The following is a 19,393-nucleotide window of genomic DNA, read 5'->3' as shown; positions in this document are numbered from 1 at the left end:
TCTCAAAGGCCACACCTCTTAATACCATTCCATTGGATCTAGGGTTTCAACATATGAATTTGGGTGTGTGGTAGGACATGTAGTCCATAATAGCCTCTATGTCCCTGAAGAACTTTAGCCTTTTCTGAGTTAGGAAACTGGAGGAGTTCCCTGATACATATGAAGATCCCTAAGTCTTCTACACATAAATACTCTGTAGGTGGCCAAGGGGAGTAGGGATCAGTTAACCAAACATATTTCTAACAGAAGGAAGAGACCAAACGTGTCCAATGCTACTAGTAAGATAAGTAATGAAAAAAATATTTAGCAACATGAAGGTAATCAGTGATTTTGATTTAAAAAAAAAAACAGTTTTAGGGGCTGGAAGTGTAGGACGGTGGTAGAGTGCTTGCTTATCATGCACTAGGCTCTGGATTTGATTCCCAGCACTGTGAAAAACAAAACAATAAAATTTTAATGGAATGGTAGAAGCAAACGACTTGTAGTTTCTACCATATGATCCAGCCATCCCATTCCTAGGCATTTACCAAAGAGAGTGAAATCATGTCCACAAACTTGAATATGAATGTTCATAGCTCCAAACTGGAAACCCCCCAGTATCCCACAAAAAGAAGATGTACAAATAAATTGTTGTTTATCTATCTGATGGAATATTGCTCAGGAATAAAAGGAGTGAACTATTGCCAGGTGCAGTGGTACATGCTTATAATCCCAGCTACTTGGGAGTCTGAGGCAGGATTCCAAGTACCAAACTATCATGGGCAACTTAGCAGGAATCTTTCTCAAAATAAAAATAAGAAGGGTTGCGCATATAGCTCAATAGCAGAGTGCCTGAGTTCAATCCCAAATACTGTGGGAAAAAAAGAAGAAATGATGTAATGAAGCATTGATATACATAACATGGATGAATTTCAAAATAATATGCTAAGTGAAAGAAGACTGGCTCAAAAGAAAATGATGATAGAGTGTATGTTTTATATGATTCCACTTGTATAAAATTCTAGCAAATATGAACTTGCCTCTGGTGACAGAAAGCAGATACCTATTTGTCTAGAAAACCTTTGACAATGATCAATATAATCATTATCTTGACTGTGATAATGTTCTCATGGGTGCATACATATAAAACTCATCAAATTGTACACTTTATGGGCAGTTTCTTATACATCAATTATTCCTTATTTTAAAAAAAAAGAGAGAGAATTTTTAATATTTATTTTTTAGTTTTCGGTGGACACAACATCTTTATGTTATTTTTATGTGGTGCTGAGGATCGAACCCAGTGCCCATGCCTGCCAGGTGAGCACGCTACCGCTTGAGCCACATCCCCAGCCCATCAACTATTTCTTTTTAGAGCTGTAAAATACACAGTTAATCATAAAACAGAAAGGGAGATGGAGATGATGGTTAATGGGGTACAGGTGTACAGTTGGATAGAAGGAATAACTTCTGATGTTCAGTAGCACAATAGGATAACTATAGTTGATAATAATTGATTGTATATTCCTAGTAGATAGTAGAGAGGAAATTTTGGGGGGAAGATACAGGGATTGAAACAAGGGCGTTATGCATGCTAAGTGAGCATTCTACCACTGATATACATCCTCAGCCCCAAGTAGAGAGAATTTTGAATAGTTACAACATAAAGAAATGATAATTTTCTGAGGTGATAGATATGCCAATTACCCTGATCTAGTCATTACCCATTGGCTACATGTTTAAAATGTCACACTATACCCCATAAATCTGTAGGATTATTATGTCAATTAAAAATAAATAAAAAGAAATTAAGGCTGATATCTCATATGAAAACAGATGTTGGCTTTAGATAGTCTCAGGAATATTTCATTCTATTGTGATGTGGATTGGAAAAAAATCCATCATTCCTGATATTATTGCTTTGAATAAAGTTAAATGAATAAAGGTATATTTAACATCAATTTTAAAATAGTTTAATTATCATAAGGTCATATGGCAAGTATAATAAAATCATGAGGTTAGCATGCAAATTGACTTTGTTCAACACTCTCATGGAAGTATTTCCTAAGGAATGACCTTAAGTTCCTACATTATACTAATAAACTTATATAGACATCATTACCTGTTCCAATTGAATTTCTTTTTCCTCTATGTATCCCTTCATATAAAATCTCTATATATTCTTCCAGACATATGTTAAATACAACAATCTTCATGAAATTCTTTTTTTTTCTTAAAACAAGACCTCTCCTTCAAGACTTTATGGTGTCCAGCCAAAAGACTATTTTTCAAACTCTCTGATAGAATTGGCCATATCACTAAGTTCTGACCAATGAGATATACGCAGAAGCATTATGTTACTGAAACTTAAATTATACTAATACCATCTAGCCTAGTACCTGGCATATAAATTGTGCTAAATAAAAGTGTGTGATGTGGTTTGAATGTTTTATTAACAAGTCACATTTTGCTAACTCTAGGTAAAAATTTATAGTACATAAACTTGTGATTTTGACAATTTTATTAAATAATTTCAAATATTTTGTGTTGAGAATGCTTCTTTTTTCCTAATACAACTTAACCCAAAACAGTTGAATCTATGATTTGTGTGTGTGTGTATGTGTGTGTGTGTGTGTGTGTGTGTTAGTCAGGATTGAACCCAAGGCCTGCACACAAGCTAGGCAATCGCTCCACCACTGAGTTATATCCCTAGCCCGCCATTTTTAAAAAAGTTTTGAAATAGGGTCCACTAAGTTGCCAGGCCTGCCTTTAACTTACTTACCATTCTTCTGCCTCAGTCTCCTTCGTAGCTGGGATTAAAGTCATATGCCACCATGCCTGGCCATGGATGGGGTTTTAAGAAAAGACTTATTGCTTATATTTACTTCATAAAAACTTCTCAGGTATTAGATTCAACAATCGATACATTATCTATTCTCCAAAGCCAATTAAATAACAAATTGTGCCTTGTGCAGTGTTTTTTATTTTGTCTTTACTCAGATGTGATTAGAGAGTTGTCTTGTTTTAGACTCATTCTATTATAGTTCTGGTGACCTTGACTGAAGTTGGTGTTCTGTGAACCTGCTTAGGTTAAACTGGAGAACACCATAGTCTTTCTGTTATGGCAGATCAGTTACCACTCAATAGGTTGTTTTTGCCTTTCCTCCTCTAGTTATAGAAATCCAGGCTTCCTCAACAGCTCTGAACTTGGGCAGTCAACTTCCCTGAGCCTGTTTCCTCAATGCAAAGTGGTTAATATTAAAGGGGTTAATATGAGAAAAGCCTTTGAACAGTGTCCAGCACAGGGTAGGTAATAGTATGTTTTTTTATTAACAACACCCTGTCTCATTAATTCATTTAACCAACTCATATTTTCTTACATATATCTTGGGACTGTAGAAATTTATTTATTTCCTCATTTTGCCAGAATATGAATTTAATACTCTGGTTGAAGAATGTTTGCAAAAGTTATAATAATGGTTGAAATTTAAATACAGGCTAATTTGCATTTTTTAACCAATCAGCACGATCAATGGTTCATTCGTTACGTATCCTTTTCCTTTTCTAGATCATGATGAGTTGAAACACCCAAAACCAAAATAAAAACAAATATTTAAAACCATACAAAAACTAATTTACTTCCCTCTTTGCTCATTTTTCCCTTTCCAAATTTAGCTAGTGCTATGTGTACCAGCCCTTATGGTCTTCGGGTTTTTGTTTTCTTCTAGTTTCTAACGTTGGGCTGTGGGATTAAAAACAAATTATTAACCCTCATTTGTCTGGTTCATAAAAGTGTTGTGATGATGCTCATGTATATGGGGTGGGGGGAAGCAAAAGAAAAACCTTTACAATTCAGATCGTTTCAGAAACGCTTGCCCAAGGGAAGTGAGAAATCACCTGTCAAAACCCTGCAAGCATTTCCACGGTGAGAGGAAGTTTGGCACTCTGAGGCTCCCATAGCTCGCTTTCCAAGTCAATGTGGTGCCTCCCACAGAGCTTCCCCCGGCCGTTTCCGGTTGTACTTGGAAGCACGAGTTCAGGCCGCCGCTGCGATTGACTGGCTGCTGGCGGCTGCGTGAGCCTTCTTAGAACGGCGGCGGGGGAAGCCAGTCTACAGCCAACATGTCCAGCAGAAATAACAACAAGCTGCCCAACAATCTGCCGCAGTTACAGAATCTGATCAAGCGGGACCCGCCAGCCTACATCGAGGAGGTGGGAGTGGGGCAGGGTTAAACACGTTCCCACCCTGTCGTTTATCCGCCAGACCCGCCTCCTGGAGTGCAGCCGCGGCGGACACTAGAGGCCTGGGCACGCTCGGTGGACAGACCAGCGCTGGGGGCGTGGAGGAGCCGGGGTCCCGGCTCCGCGGGTGCCTTTAGGATCAGGGGTCCCTGCGGAGGAGAGAAGGGTTTGGGGAAGGAACTTGCATAGAGCTCGTTTTCCACCTGTTGGCCTCTTTGGATCTTCTACCTGATCTGTAGACCCCGCTACCACGAAAACATTCTTTAAGACTTCATCTTGTCTCCATTTATCTGGCTACCTCACTGAGGTGCAGAGACAAAGGACCTGCCCCTATCCTCCACCTTTCATCAGGTTTCTTAGCTGCTGCTTTTCAGAAACTCTTAACATGAATTAGTGGGTAACCCTTTAAATCGTGTATTGAAATGCTTTCGAGGGACGTCAGCTCTGCGCCCTGAGCTGTGCCTGAAGAAGGCGGGGTGTTCTCGAATACTAGGGACAGAATCAGGAGCTTAGTATACCTTGGTAAGCCAGGATTCAAACCCATTGGAAGCAAGTGTGACCTGGATGAATTGTGAATATTAAAGGTGTTTGAACTGAGGAATAACAAAATGAAAGTGGTGATTATAATGTAATATTAACTAACATAATTAATACATAAGCTCTAGATTATGATTTACAACCTATTAATGCATCTGTTGATTTCATTGCAATATATGCAGAATTGAAAGCTTAGGACTTAATGGGGGAAAACACTGTACAACAATTGACAAGAGTATTAAGCTGAAAGCCCATATATTTCTGTATTTAAGAGCATTGATTTTGGTTCTATTGATGATCAATTGTGTAACCAGGGAAGGTTAATCAATGAACCTATGTGTATATTTTAATGTGTGAGAAGGCTCTTTTAGTCACTTAAATACACATACAAATCCACACATGTTGCCCCTGGTGTGTATCAATGTAATTCTAAACCTTAGGGATACAGTGATAAACAAGGCAGATGAGAGCTTTCTTCTCCTGGTCTTACATTCTAGTGAAGGTAGATTTATAGGGTAAGGACTGTGAAGAAAATAAGACTGCATAGGAATATGTTAGAGGCTGTTAATTTTGATTCTGTAACTAGAGAAGGCTTTTCTGCAATAGTGATATTGAGCCAGACAGGTCAAAAGCATAACAGAAAAATGAGGAAGGGCAGAAGCTCTTGGTGAAAAAAAAGTGGAGAGGAAGAAAGTATGGTTAAAATGTAGTTAACACAGAAGAGAGCAGTGGAAAATGATGTAGGAAATACAGGGCTGTTGTGGATTTTACACTTTGTGCTTTGGGAAGCCATTGAAGAGTTTTAAACAGGAAAGTGACATGATCTGATTTATATTTATATTTTTATTTTATTTTGGTACCAGGGATTGAACTCAGGGACACTCAACCACTAAGCCACATCCCCAGCCCTATTTTGTATTTTACTTAGAGACAGGCTCTCATCGAGTTGCTTAGGGTTTCACCGTTGCTGAGACTAACTTTCAACTCACGATCCTCCTTTATATTTTTAAAAATGTACACTGAAGTTATGTGTGGAATGAATTGTAGAGGAGTAAGACTGGAACTAGGTAACATAATGGCTATTGGAATAGTGCCAATGAAATTATCGATAGAATTAGGACAAATTTGAACTAGTCATGGAGGTAGAGCAAGTAGGACTTCCTTGCTCCCTTGTGGAGGGAATATAGGGAGAGGGGAAAAGAAAGAACAACAAATGATTTTTGTTTTGTTTTGATTTTTTGCACACGGGTAGGTGATAGTGCCGCTTATGAAGTTCATTCATTTGACAAATATTATTAATTGCCTGTGGTGTGCTAGGCAAGGTGCTGGACCCTGGGACTGTAGTAGTGAACTATACAGAAAAAAATCCCATCCTCATTAGATTGCATTATTATAGGAGGAAACAAAATGGCAAGGAAAGTATAGTTTGGTAAATAATGGTAAGTACTATAAAAAAAAAGGTAAAATGGAAAAGTCCTCAAGTAACTGCTTAAAGTGGATGAGGCAGAGTTGCGTATATATTTAAAGGAGAAGCATTCTAGGCAGAAGGAACAGCAAATATAAAAACCCTGGGATAGGAATGTGCTTGGTAGGTTTGAAGAACCTAAAGTAGGCTATTATAGCTCAAATGGGTAATGAGGAAAGGGAGAGTAATCAGAGGCGAGATGGAGCTTAATCTTATAGAGCCTGGCTGTTTTTAAGAACTTTAGATTTTGCTTTGAGTGAGATGGAAGCCTTTTGGGCAGAGGAATTCATGAATAATCTTATGAGATTTGGATCAGTGTGGCTAGTTTTGAGGATAGATTGTATTGCAGGAAGGCAAAGGTGGAAGCAGACATAGTTAAGAACCCATTAAAATTATCTACAGAAGAAAAATGGTGCTAACTTTGACCAGGATGGTAATAGCAGACTAAGTGAGAAATGATCTCATAAGTGGACAATGCCCCAGGGATTCCCAACATTTAGAGGCTAATAAATTGCTGAGTAACTATCAAAAAGGACTGAAAAAATTTGCCCATGAAGTAGGAAAGCCAGGTAGTATGCTAGAAGCCAAGTACCAAAGGTATTCCCACGATGAGGGGGAGACCAAGAATTTGAGGTGCTGATGAATCAAATAAGATAAAGACTTTCAGTAAATCTAGCAATATTAATGTCATTAGCTACCCTGATATGAGCAGTTTGGGTGGAATAATGAGTCCAGAAATCTGATTACAGTAGGCTTAAAGGCAAATGAAGTATGATCCCATCTACGAAATGTCCAGAATAAGTGAATCCATACAGACAAAAGTAGATTAGTGGTTGCCAGGGTCTGAGGGGAAGGGGAATAGGAAGTAACTTCTGACACATAGGAGTTTCTTTTATGGTGAAACGTTTTCTAGAATTAGATAGTGGTAATTAGATAGTTATTTGACCTTTTGAATATATTAAAAACCACTGAATGGTGTACTCCTAAAGGCTAAACCTTATGTATATGAATTATATCAATTTTTTTAAAAAAGGAAAGAAATTAGATTAAGTATGCACAATTCAGTTTTGCACACTTTATTTTTTATTTTGAGAGAGAGTCTTGCTGATTTGCTTAAGGCCTCACTAAGTTGCTGGGGCTGGTTTTGAAATTGTGATCCTCCCACCTTAGTCTCCCAAGCCCCTGGGATTACAGGTGTGTGCCACTATGCCCAGCCTGGGCAATATAGGTGTTTTTCTGAAAAGGAGGGAGTAGCCAGATATGTGGTGGCATTTACCTGTAATCCCAGCTACTGGGGAGGATGAGGCAGGAGGATTTCAAGTTCAAGACCAGCTTGGGCAACTTAGCAAGACTTTGTCTTGAAATAAAAGAAAAAGGGTTGGGGCTGTAACTCAGTGGTAAAGCACCCCTGGGTTCAATTCCCAGAAGTTGAAAAAAAAAGAGGGAGGGAAAAAAAAAGAGAGGGTGGAGAGAGAAATGGAGTGAAAGCTAGAGAGTGAAGTGGAACCCAAAAAGTTTCTCATTAGATGGTAGAAATAAAAGCATGTCTATATTCTGCTGATGGGGTAAAACTTGATTGAAAGCTGGGAGTGGAGACAGTGAAGAAAAAAAGAATCAATCTGGATGGATGCCAGTGCTCTTAAAATAGGATTGAGGAGCAAAGAGGACACATTCTGACTCAGCTATTTTAGAAGAAAATAATGTGCTCTCCACGAAGTATCAGGATAACTTGGCTCTTTAAAAGATATAAATGCCCGATGCCACCCCAAAGAGTTTTGGGATACTACTAATATGAACATGCCCTCTTTTGAGTAGTGGGTTGAGGGATGGCCTGGGAGACCTGTGTTTTTGTAGGACATATTAAAGACAGCCGTTTGACTCCTACACTTGGTAAAAGCTGGTGAGTGGACACCTAGATTTTTTTTTTTTTTTTTTTTTAGGGAAACAAAAGTTATGTTGTTTCCCTAAAAAAACTTAAGTTTAAGACATCTTTTAGACATCTAAACAGATGACAGATAGGCAAATGAATATGAGAATTTGGAGTTCACCGCACCATTTAGGGCTGAGCTGATGATAAATAAATATGCATTTTCTGTATATATGTGTCTATTCTCACACATATACACAATTTAAAAACACCAACTATGGGAAGCTGGGAGTGTAGTTCAGTGGTAGAACACTTGGCTAACATGTGTGAGCCCCTTAGTTCAAACTGTTACTCCACAAAGAAACAAAACAAAATTAAAAAACAAAAGAGAAAGAAATTGGACTATGGAAGGAGAGTATTTATAGAACATGGAATTGAAGCCTGGCTCACCAGTTCTAACATTAGACTATTGGGTTGTTAGGACTAATTGCAATGAAATAAATAATGTACATAATGAAGTTGGCACGTAGTAAGTGCTGAATAAGTGGAAGCTATGTAATTTTTATGTGTCTCTTGCCCTTGACTCTTAAAAACATGTTTTCTGTCGTGGTATTTTTCTGCTGGTTTGAGTGTTCTCCAAACAGACAATTTATAGGGGTCATCTAGCTAGTAAATGACAGTACAGGGCCAGAATCTGAGTCTTTGACTCTTGCTTATTGTTTTTTATACTACACTACCTAACTTTCTAATGATAATTCTAAGGAAAGAGTTTTTAGATTATCTTTGATGGCTTTAGGTTTTTCAAAACTTATTTAGAAGAATGCAGATAAGGAAAAAGAAAAAATTTTTATATATGAGATGCATCTTTTTCTCCATGCCACTGTCAAAGACTTTACTAAATAGTTTTTCATTCTATACTGGGATACTCATATAATTGAACATAACAAACTTAAATTTTATTTTTCAACAGTTTCTTCAGCAGTATAATCACTACAAATCCAATGTGGAGATTTTCAAGTTACAACCAAATAAACCCAGCAAAGAATTGGCAGAGCTGGTGATGTTTATGGCACAGGTAAGAAGATAATTTCTGAATAAAACAAAGGTCAATGTTACTCACTTTTACAGAATATTTTTTTAATAATAATACTCAACCTCATTCCATTCTGGAGTGGAAGCTTAAGTTTTTCTAAAACTTGCCCTTTCTTACAGATTTTATTTTCTTCCTACGATGAGTGGAGAATTTGTTAGGTCTTTTCATAGAAACAATCAGAACCAAACTGTCAAACTATTTTTTTCAAATTCATTGAGCAGGTTCTCAATGATATCATTAATATTTTACAAAGACTATAGGAACTATGAGAATAGCAGGAGAAATAGCACATAGGAAAAAAATAATTTGGGACCATCTGCCTTTGTGAAATACTTTCCTTTTGCAGAACATCTTAAATCTGTGCATCTCAATTTTAGAAAGAGGAACTTCAGAAAAGCCTTTGCTTTGTTATAGATTGGTCACTGCTACCCAGAACATCTAAGTAACTTTCCTCAAGAACTGAAAGATCTTCTTTCCTACAATCATAGTGTATTGGATCCGGATCTTCGAATGGTAGGACAAGTTTTTTGATCAATAAACTATACTGTGTTTAGGTGTGCATATGATAATGTATTTAAATGACAATAGGCTGTCAGCTAAACATCTTTTTAAAATGTCAATCAGAAGGGTCACCTTTTCCTTAAAATTTCTGTGGGTTCTCATTTATATCTATAATATAATTCACACTTATCATCGTGGCCTGTTAAGTTCCTACCTATACTCTGCTTCCTGCCTGTTTTTGTTCCCTCATCTCCTTTTCTGCTACTCTCCTCTCTGATTGTTCTGTTCTTCCACCATGCCCTGTTTTGAGTAGGTGATTACTTCAAATCTCATATGCATGAAGAACCTTAATTGTTATAATATGTAGTTTTTATATAATACTTAATTCAGTAAAGTTATCCATTAAATGGCCAGTTTGAGCATTTAAACATTGTCACTCTAGTGGTTGATCTTGGGTCCTGGTTAAGATCCCGTATACCAACTGTTGTACCCATTTCCCCTATCTGCTGAGAATGTCAACTGCTGATCCCCTCTAACCCCCCAACTTCTGCCGCCACCTTACTCTGAAGCATAGTCCCCAGCTAAATGAAAGTCCTAGATCTGGGAGGTTACACTCCCAGCTGATTATCATGACCTGCAAAACCCAACTCAGTTGGGTCTAACTGTATTGTAAATTGTACTCCAGGGCTTCCCTGTGATTGCACCAAAGCTAGTCTCCAGCCAAGTACGTGTCTTTGCTTGGTTTTTCTTTTCTCTGTACTTATTCTGCATTCTTCACTTCTCTTTTGAGAGCATGTATTCACAAGTGACTTAGAATGAATCAGACTCTGCTTTTAGGGAACCCAACATAGGCATATCTGCCTTTCAAATACCTTTACAGCAGGTACTTACAAAAAATAATTATGATCACAAAGCATACTAATATCCTATGCCAAAACTTGTAAAAATATTTAACTAAGTTTATAGATTTAACATACTACTTATTCTTTTTACTTTTTATTTGTTCTTTTTAAATATTTATGACAATAGAGTATATTCTGACATAGTATACATACATGGAGTATAACTTATTCTAATTAGATCCCATTCTTGTGGTTGTAGATGATGTGGACTTTTAACTTTTTTCTTATTCTTAATGTTTTTCCCAGACTTTGTGTAATTCTACCATTTTTACGCTGTTTTGGGGTTTTCTTTTTTGTTTGTATGTTCCCTCCTTGCTATGTTGCTCAGGCCTTGAATTACTAGGCGCAAGTAATCCTGCCTCAGCTTCCTGAGAAGCTGGCACTATAGGCAAGCACCACCACACCCAGCAGTATGTTTCTTTATGTTTTATAAAGATTAGTAAGATTCTTTTGTTTTTGTTTTTTAAACAGAGATTTCCTTTGCTAGAACATGAAGGATTGAGTCTGAATAGTTAGCATTGCTCTTTAGAGGAATAATTTAGTATATACAGAAGAACTTTTTGTGTTCTAATATGTATGTGTGTGTGTGTGTGTGTGTGTGTGCGTGTGTGTGTGCGTGTGTGTGCGCGCTCACACATGTGCATGCATTTGTTACGGGGAGTGAGCCCCAGGACCTTGCACATGCGAGGCAAATGCTCTTGCCCTGAGCTGTATCTATAGCCCGTCTTCAAAAAACTGGCAACACAGGTGTTTGATACTATGCCTGGCCTATTTTATTGGTTATTGTGATAACCACCAATTCTGATTAACCATTGGACTTTCCATCTAGTTTATTTTGCTGTTATTTTTGTACTTTGGAATCCCCAAGTATTTGTTTACTCTTTCCTGCTTACATAGATGGAAACAGATTGTATTTCTTTGTAGAAGAAACTAAATATTCACAACTTACTTATGTAATGAAAAGCAAGAAAAATTAAGCAGATTTTTTTCTTTGACCTTTTAAAATACTTTTATTAAGTTCTTTTGGGGTCTTATTATTTTGTGTTCACATTGTCACCACTTGGCCAAGGGGGAGCTTCTTAGTTGTTTTAGAAGTATCCCTGATTTTTTTTTTTTTAAGACCTTTCTTCTATTTATTTTTATGTGGTGCTAAGGATTGAACCCAGTGCCTCATATATTCTAGGCTAGTGCTCTACCACTGAGCCACAGCGTAGCTCTACTGCGCTGAGCCCAGTCCTGCCCCTGATATTTTTAAAGCATCCTTATTATATTCTAGAAGAAATAGTCCCAAGCCCATTCTTATTGTTTCCCCTGCACAAACAGTAAGCAACCAACTATTCTCCAAATATTTCTTATTAGATCTTATGGAAAGTAGTATTAGAGGTCATAATTTGGATAAGACTGCATATGAAAATTGGTGGTAAGCAAGAATGCTACAAGTCTTGTAAGGTAACAGACTTATTTTGATTATTCCATTTCATGTATCATTTCATTGTTGCCTGACCTATGTTATCCTCGTGGAGTCATTGATCACTAGGGTTTTCTCAAATGAAGACAGTCTTCCAGGGAGGCCTTCCTTGACCTCTCTTTGTAAAGTTGCCTTCTTCAGTCAGAATTTATCAATCCTATTACCCTGTTTTACTTCTTCTGTGACATTTATTATCTCACATACTCTTCTTTATGCCTATATCTTCTTCTGCTCCACCCCTAGTGGAAGCTCCATGAGGGCAGAGACTGTCTGTTCCAATGCCTAGAATAGTGCCTTGTTAGGAAAAGACCTAAACCTCTTTGGGATATATATAAATGCTCCATTTTCTTATTTGATTTTTCCCTTTGTCCATAAGACATATACTATAACTGTGTTTTCTTTTCCTTTCAAAGACATTTTGCAAAGCTCTGATCTTGCTGAGAAATAAGAATCTCATCAATCCATCAAATTTACTAGAGCTCTTCTTCGAACTTCTGCGTTGCCATGATAAGCTTCTGCGAAAGGTAAAGAACAAAAGTTTTTCCCTACATCTCATTCTTCCTTCAAGTTATATAAAATGTGGAGAGTTTGGAATCCCTTGAATTCTTTATGCTTTATGTCCTTGGATATGGCAAAGAATAATATTTTTATATTATTTTAGTTGTTGATGGACCTTTATTTTATTTATATTCAGTGCTGAGAATTGAATCCAGTGCCTCACACATGTTAAGCAAGTGCTCTACCACTGAACTGCAATCCCAGCCCAAGAATAATTTTAACAGAAAAAAAAATAAACCTTTGTGTACATGCAATATGGTATTAATATCAAACATTTAATAGCTAACATTTACTTTGTGCATACTTTGTGCCAGGCACATTCTGTGAGCTTTTGTGTATTTGTTTACTCACAAAGCTCAATGAGATAGGAATTTTCATTATAATTTTTATTAGCACTTTACAGATAAAAAGACTGTGGCACAGAGAAAAAGAGTAACTTGCCTAGGATCACACAGTTTCTGAGTGGTGAGACTGGAATATAAAACCAGGTAATCTGGCTCCAAAATCCAATTCCTTTACCACTGCTCTGTTGTAACAGAATCAGGGCATGGACATTCATAACTGTAATCATCCTAAAAAAACTAACTTTTATTGTTGTTTTTGACATTTTCACGTGACCTTGTCTTTGCTACATAAAACTAGAAGCTGAAGGTTTATGAAACAAATTTAAGAAAGAAAAATCAAAAGTTTATATTCATTAACCTAAACATTTTTTTTTCAGAGTATTGAAAGACTACTACATTTGATTTTGAATAATCAGCCCCCATCTTTTCCTGCCCTAGACAGTTACTATTCTTCTTTTTGTCCTCTATAGATTAGCCTATTCTGGATATTTCACATAAGTGCAGGCATATAATATATGTCTTTTCTGGCTGTCTTCTTTTATTGAGCATAATGTTTTTAAGGTTTATCCATGGACACTGCATTCTTTTTGTTTCCAAATAATATTCTGTTATATGGCTATACTCCATTGTGTTTATCCATTCATCAGTCAATGGGGATATTTGGATTGTTTCTGCTTTTTGGTTATTATGAATAATACTGCTATGAATATTTGTGTGAACACTGATATGGAAATGGGTTTTTCATTTCTTTTGGGTATATACCAAGGAGTGGAATTGTTGGGTCCTATAGTAACTTGATGTTTAGCTTTTTAGGATAACTTTACTTTGGTTTTTAGCTGCTTTTTAAATTATTATTATAAATTTGCTTGCTTTTATTTTTTGTATCTTTTATGATATAATGAAAATAGGTAAAATTAAGTTATTCTTATTTGTATTTTTATCCAAATTTAATAGGTTAGAAATGTTGGTTAGGTTTAATGTATGTTTTTGTTTCTTTTCCTCAGACTTTATACACGCATATTGTAACTGATATCAAGAATATAAATGCAAAACACAAGAACAATAAAGTGAATGTAGTAAGTACCTTTTTATTGTCCATGTTTGTAGCATTGTACCATCAATGTATTAAGACTTCTTTCTCTTTCTCTTCAGGTTTTGCAGAATTTTATGTATACCATGTTAAGAGATAGCAATGCAACTGCAGCCAAGATATCTTTGGATGTGATGATAGAACTCTACAGAAGGAATATCTGGTAATAGATATATGACTTTGTCTTTTAAGAAGTAGATTCTTTTTTTCACTCATAATTAATACAGAGCACATAAACAAATACTTTTCATCATGTGCTCTTCGATATACATCTATCATAAACTAAGTTAGAAGTAAGAATATGGAGGCAATCCAAATGACTAGATAACATTGACTACTGTTTCTTGATTACCTCATTTACTCTTAAGAACATCCTAAGAACAAAGGCAGCCTGTATGGAACTAGCTCCATTTTATAGGTAATGAAATGGAAGGTAATAGAGTAAGAGTTTAGGTATTAAGAAGAAGAGTTGAAATTGAAACCCAGGTCTTCTGACCTCAAAATCTGCCCTACTTCCTTTGCCATTCTAAAGATTTCCAAGTCAGTTACTACTGCACATGTGAAATACTGTATTTCATATACTTTGTTTTGTTGATATAATGCCCCAACTCATGTCTTCTGCTCTTTGTTATTGATGAACTTTATTTTTTTTTTCTTCCTTTTTTGGAACATTTGGAGAAACTAGAAAAGTTTTTTTTTTTTTTTTTTTTAAGTTGTAGTTGGATACAACTTTATTTCACTTGTTTATTTTTGTATGTGGTACTGAGGATCGAACCCAGGGTCTCGCACGTGCGAGGCGAGCGCTCTACTGCTGAGCCACAACCCCAGCCCTGTTGTTGTTTTTTATTTTTTTTTATAAAAATCCCACCACCCAAACATGATTAACTGTTAGTATTTTATATTTCTTTTGGGTATTTATATAACATGCATATTTAACTATGGTTGGATTTTTGCTGTATTACAGGTTTTTTCTTCTGGGTTGTTGGGGTGTTTTCTCCACTTACTTTAAGTAGATTCTGTGTCATTAAAATACTTCAAATACTTCACCTTACTTGTTGCAAATTTTCTGTCTTAAGAGTGGGCAAAATTAAATGTTTTACTTGTGGTTGACTAATTTAGGAATCCATGACATTTTTTGGCACTGGGGATTGAAGCCAGGGCCTTGCACATGCTCAGTAAATTCTCCACCACTGAACTATACCCCCAGCCTATTTAAAAATTTTGTTTTGAGACATGGTGTCCTTTGAGTTGCCCAGGCTATCCTTGAACTTTTTTTTTTTTTTAAATATATTTAGTTGAAGATGGATACAATACCTTTATTTATTTATTTAAGTGGTGCTGAGAATGGAACCCAGTGCCTCACACATGCTAGGCAAGTACTCTACCACTGAGCCACAACCCCAGCCCCTATCCATGAATTTTTGATCCTCTTGCCTCATTCTCCCAAGTACCTGAGATTTATGGGTGTGCACCACCACCTGGATGCAAACCATGATTTAAAAATTTTAGAGTTGAAAATTCGAATGTCAGAAGTATTTTTTATGTTGTTTCTTTTGTGCCATTGTCTGTACTGTGAAATACAATACAATGAAAGTCTACTTCAAAACATTCATTGTCTCCCCCCAGGAATGATGCCAAAACTGTTAATGTTATCACAACTGCATGTTTCTCTAAGGTCACCAAGGTGAGCACTTGTAGGGCTGTGTGGAAACACTGTCTTTGTGGTCTGTTTCTATGGATAGAAGGTAAAGGAACTGGATATGTAAAGAAGTGGTGGGTGGAACGTGGGATTTATGTTTAATGAGGCTTTCTTTGTACTTAGACTACTTCCTTAGATTGTCTGTGCTATAGAAGAGTCAAGCAATTATGAGATTATAAAGCATTGTAATGAGTGATAGCTGTTTACATTGTTTTCCCCTCTAATTCTTCTCTTCTGTTAGGCTCTGATACAATTGAAAGAATTTTAAGAACTATATTTGACTTTCTGTTAGAAGGGCCATGACATTACTTTCCTTATGTGGAATGTAGAAATTCTTGGTAGTCTACCTGAAAGACAAAGATAACAGAGCCTGACAGTTTTATCCTAAGTTTATTTAATTTTTGTGATGCTAGAGATTGAACCCAGGAACTCATGCATGCTAAACATGTGCTCTACCACTGTACTACACCCCCACCTGTAGTTAAGGATTTTTAAAATTACATATTTATGGTACAGATGACATGTTGAAAACATTTTTAAATTAAACAAAAGGAGCAAAAATCCCACTACACTTTGCATATTTTTCTTTAGATCCTAGTTCATATGTATATGTAAAATGTAAAAAAAAAAAATTTGTTGTTGTTGTAAGCTGGGTTAGATAACTGACTTTTTTCTGATTGGTCTTTAGATACTAGTTGCTGCTTTGACATTCTTCCTTGGGAAAGATGAAAATGAGAAACAGGACAGTGACTCAGAATCTGAGGTTAGTTTAATGATAGATGCTTCTGAATTTTATAATTTCTCAGATTTCATTTTTTTCTCTGAGAACAACTTGTAAAATTTTGGACTACTAGAGTTAGAAAAACTGTTGTATTTCACCTTTGTCCTTCATTGAGTTCTATATTAAGATTTTATTTCACTTTGAATTTATCACTTGTATTCAGTAAGATTGATGAAGTAAAAAGCAGATTTATTCCATCTTATTCTTAACCCTAAAGCTATATCTTTATCTTACTGTACAAATTTAGAATAAAAATTGCTGCCAGTATATTTTGAGATAATGTCAACATCATAGAAATTTACAATGGGAGGAGGGGAGAAGATTATGGCATCTTTAAAAGGAAAAATAATCAAGATTTATGACATCATAAAATTTTCTTAGAAATATTAAAAAGAAATTCTAAAAAGTCTCCCTTTTCCATTTAAAGCATTTTGATAGCTAGATCTAAAATATGTGATAGCCATCTTTTAAACAATGTGCGATTGATACATTTTTGCTATAAAACTTTTTAGATACTATGGATAAAATTTGTTTTACTTTAATGTTATTTCTACATTGCTGTTCCTTCTTCAGAGATGGTGCATTTTTTTTTAAGAGAGAGAAGAGAGAGAGAATTTTTTAATATTTATTTTTTTAGTTTTCAGTGGACACACATCTTTATTTTATTTTTATGTGGTGCTGAGGATCGAACCCAGCACCCCGTGCATGCCAGGCTAGCGTGTTACCGCTTGAGCCACATCCCCTGCCCAGGGTGCATATTTTTTAACTTAATTTTTAAAATTTATTCATTTTTAATAGGTGTGTGCAGAGCAGATAAGAACCAAAAAGTTGTTGAAAGGATTATATATTGCTTCTATGCAGATCTATTCCTAGATTCCAATTTTTTTTTAACTTTTATTTTTTAGTTGTGGATGGACACAATACCTTTATTTTATTTTTATGTGGTGCTGAGGATTGAACCCAGTGCTTCATGCATTAATTAGGCAAGCGCTCTACCTCTGAGCCACAACCCTAGCCCCTTGTTTCCAATTTTACAAAGTAGTATCTCTTTCAGGATGAGGGCCCCACAGCAAGAGACCTGCTAGTGCAGTATGCCACAGGGAAGAAGAGCTCCAAAAACAAGAAAAAGTTGGAAAAGGCAATGAAAGTACTCAAGGTGAGATTGATACCTGGGAAATGAGGTAGGAATCATTAAAATACTGAATATATGGTTTTTAGCTAGAGCTTTATAAGATTTAGAAATCCAGAAATAGCATTTTTTCAAAATTTAGAAATTTGTGATGAATTTTTCAACACTAATTTTTAATAAGATATTCAGCTCTAGCAAAATCTGTGGCTTAAATAAATTAATTTGATTAAATTCACTTTCTTTTTTTTTTATTGGTTGTTCACAACATTACACAGCTCTTGACATATCATATTTCATACATTAGATTCAAGTGGGTTATGAACTCCAAATTTTTACCCCAAATGCAGATTTCAGAATCACGTCGGTTACACATCCACAATTTTACATGATGCCCTGTTAGTAACTGTTGTATTCTGCTACCTTTCCTATCCTCTACTATCCCCTCTCCCCTCCCCTCCCATCTTCTCTCTCTACCTCATCTACTGTAATTTATTACTCTCATTGTTTATTTTCCCATTCCCCCACAACCTCTTATATGTAATTTTGTATAGCAATGAGGGTCTCCCTTCATTTCCATGCAATTTCCCTTTTCTCTCCCTTTCCCTCCCATCTCATGTCTCTGTTTAATGTAAATTCACTTTCAATTGTTCTGATAGAATGTGCCTGTATTAGGATATCTTTGCTAGACATGTTTTTTTTAGAAAAGTATAGAAATCAATTGCATTTATTATTTTATAATGATTATTCTGAGAATCATTAGTTTGGTCCCTCTGAGTATTTTGTGTGTGTGTGTATGTGTGTGTGTGTGTGTGTGTGTGTGTGTGTATGTATGTCCTGGGTAGTACTGGAGATTGAACATAGGACCTTGTAAATGCCAGACAAGCCAGCTACCCCTGAGCTATATCTCAGCACCTCCTCACCTCTTTTTTTTTTTTAATATTTATTTTTTAGTTGTAGTTGGACAGAATACCTTTAGTTTATTTTGAGGATCGAACCCAGGGCCTCACACTTGCTAGGCGAGAGCTCTACCATTGAGCCACAACTCCAGGCCCCTCTTCACCCCCCCTTTTTTTTTTTTTGCTTTCTATCAAGGTAGAGTCTTGCTAAGTTGCTGAGGCTAGCCTTAAATCTTTGGTTTCCCTGCCTTACTCTCCCATGTAGCTGGGATTATAAGCGTGTACCACTGTGCCCAGCTCTTCTATTTTTAATTGTTTGTATTTCCAGATTCCTTTAAGTTTCACAGATTCTAATGCCTAGAAGATTCCTAGGGTTTAATCTTAAATGGCAAAAACCATCTTTAGTTCTTTCAGTTGAAAGAAAGGTTTTTAGATCAAGGATTTTTTTTTTTTTCTTTTTACACAGTCTACAGCCTTTAGCACCGTAGCACATTGAATTCCAAGGACAATATCATTATAATTCAGATTGAAAAGTTGTTTCGTTCTGTCTCTTTTAGAAACAAAGGAAGAAAAAAAAGCCAGAGGTGTTTAACTTTTCAGCCATTCACTTGATTCATGATCCCCAAGGTACTGTAGTTATAATTTCCTAAGTTCCTTATTGGCTTTATCTCTGCCTGTTTTGTTTCTTGCTTTCAGGATTGTCAGGAAATATATGATCCTTGGCACTTAATAGACATAAGTGCTTAATTTTTTCTACTTGGTTGTAGCCTAGAGAATTGTATTGTTAAGGAATGATTTCCAGTCTGGCAAGATAACAAAACTGGATGGACAAGTTTTTCAGA

The 19,393-nt window shown here is 36.1% G+C and overlaps 1 protein-coding gene across 2 annotated transcripts in view; it reads left to right on the top strand.

Moving 5' to 3' along the window:
- The first annotated feature begins 3,967 nt into the window (after nt 1-3,967).
- Nucleotides 3,968-19,393, top strand: part of Sdad1 (SDA1 domain containing 1) — a 52,788-nt gene continuing 37,362 nt past the window's right edge. For both annotated transcript variants that reach the window (XM_078021424.1, XM_078021425.1), the window contains exons 1-10: nt 3,968-4,191; nt 9,061-9,165; nt 9,598-9,696; nt 12,468-12,578; nt 13,961-14,032; nt 14,109-14,209; nt 15,673-15,730; nt 16,434-16,508; nt 17,581-17,682; nt 19,109-19,178. In XM_078021424.1, the coding sequence (XP_077877550.1) occupies nt 4,102-4,191; nt 9,061-9,165; nt 9,598-9,696; nt 12,468-12,578; nt 13,961-14,032; nt 14,109-14,209; nt 15,673-15,730; nt 16,434-16,508; nt 17,581-17,682; nt 19,109-19,178 (883 nt within the window). In that variant the 5' untranslated portion in view covers nt 3,968-4,101. The remainder of the gene's footprint in view (nt 4,192-9,060; nt 9,166-9,597; nt 9,697-12,467; nt 12,579-13,960; nt 14,033-14,108; nt 14,210-15,672; nt 15,731-16,433; nt 16,509-17,580; nt 17,683-19,108; nt 19,179-19,393) is intronic.

The sequence above is a fragment of the Ictidomys tridecemlineatus genome, chromosome 9, assembly GCF_052094955.1.
Source record: "Ictidomys tridecemlineatus isolate mIctTri1 chromosome 9, mIctTri1.hap1, whole genome shotgun sequence".
Lineage (NCBI taxonomy): Eukaryota > Metazoa > Chordata > Mammalia > Rodentia > Sciuridae > Ictidomys > Ictidomys tridecemlineatus.
The sequence above is the reverse complement of the archived record's forward strand: the minus strand, read 5'-3'. Positions and strand labels throughout refer to the sequence as shown.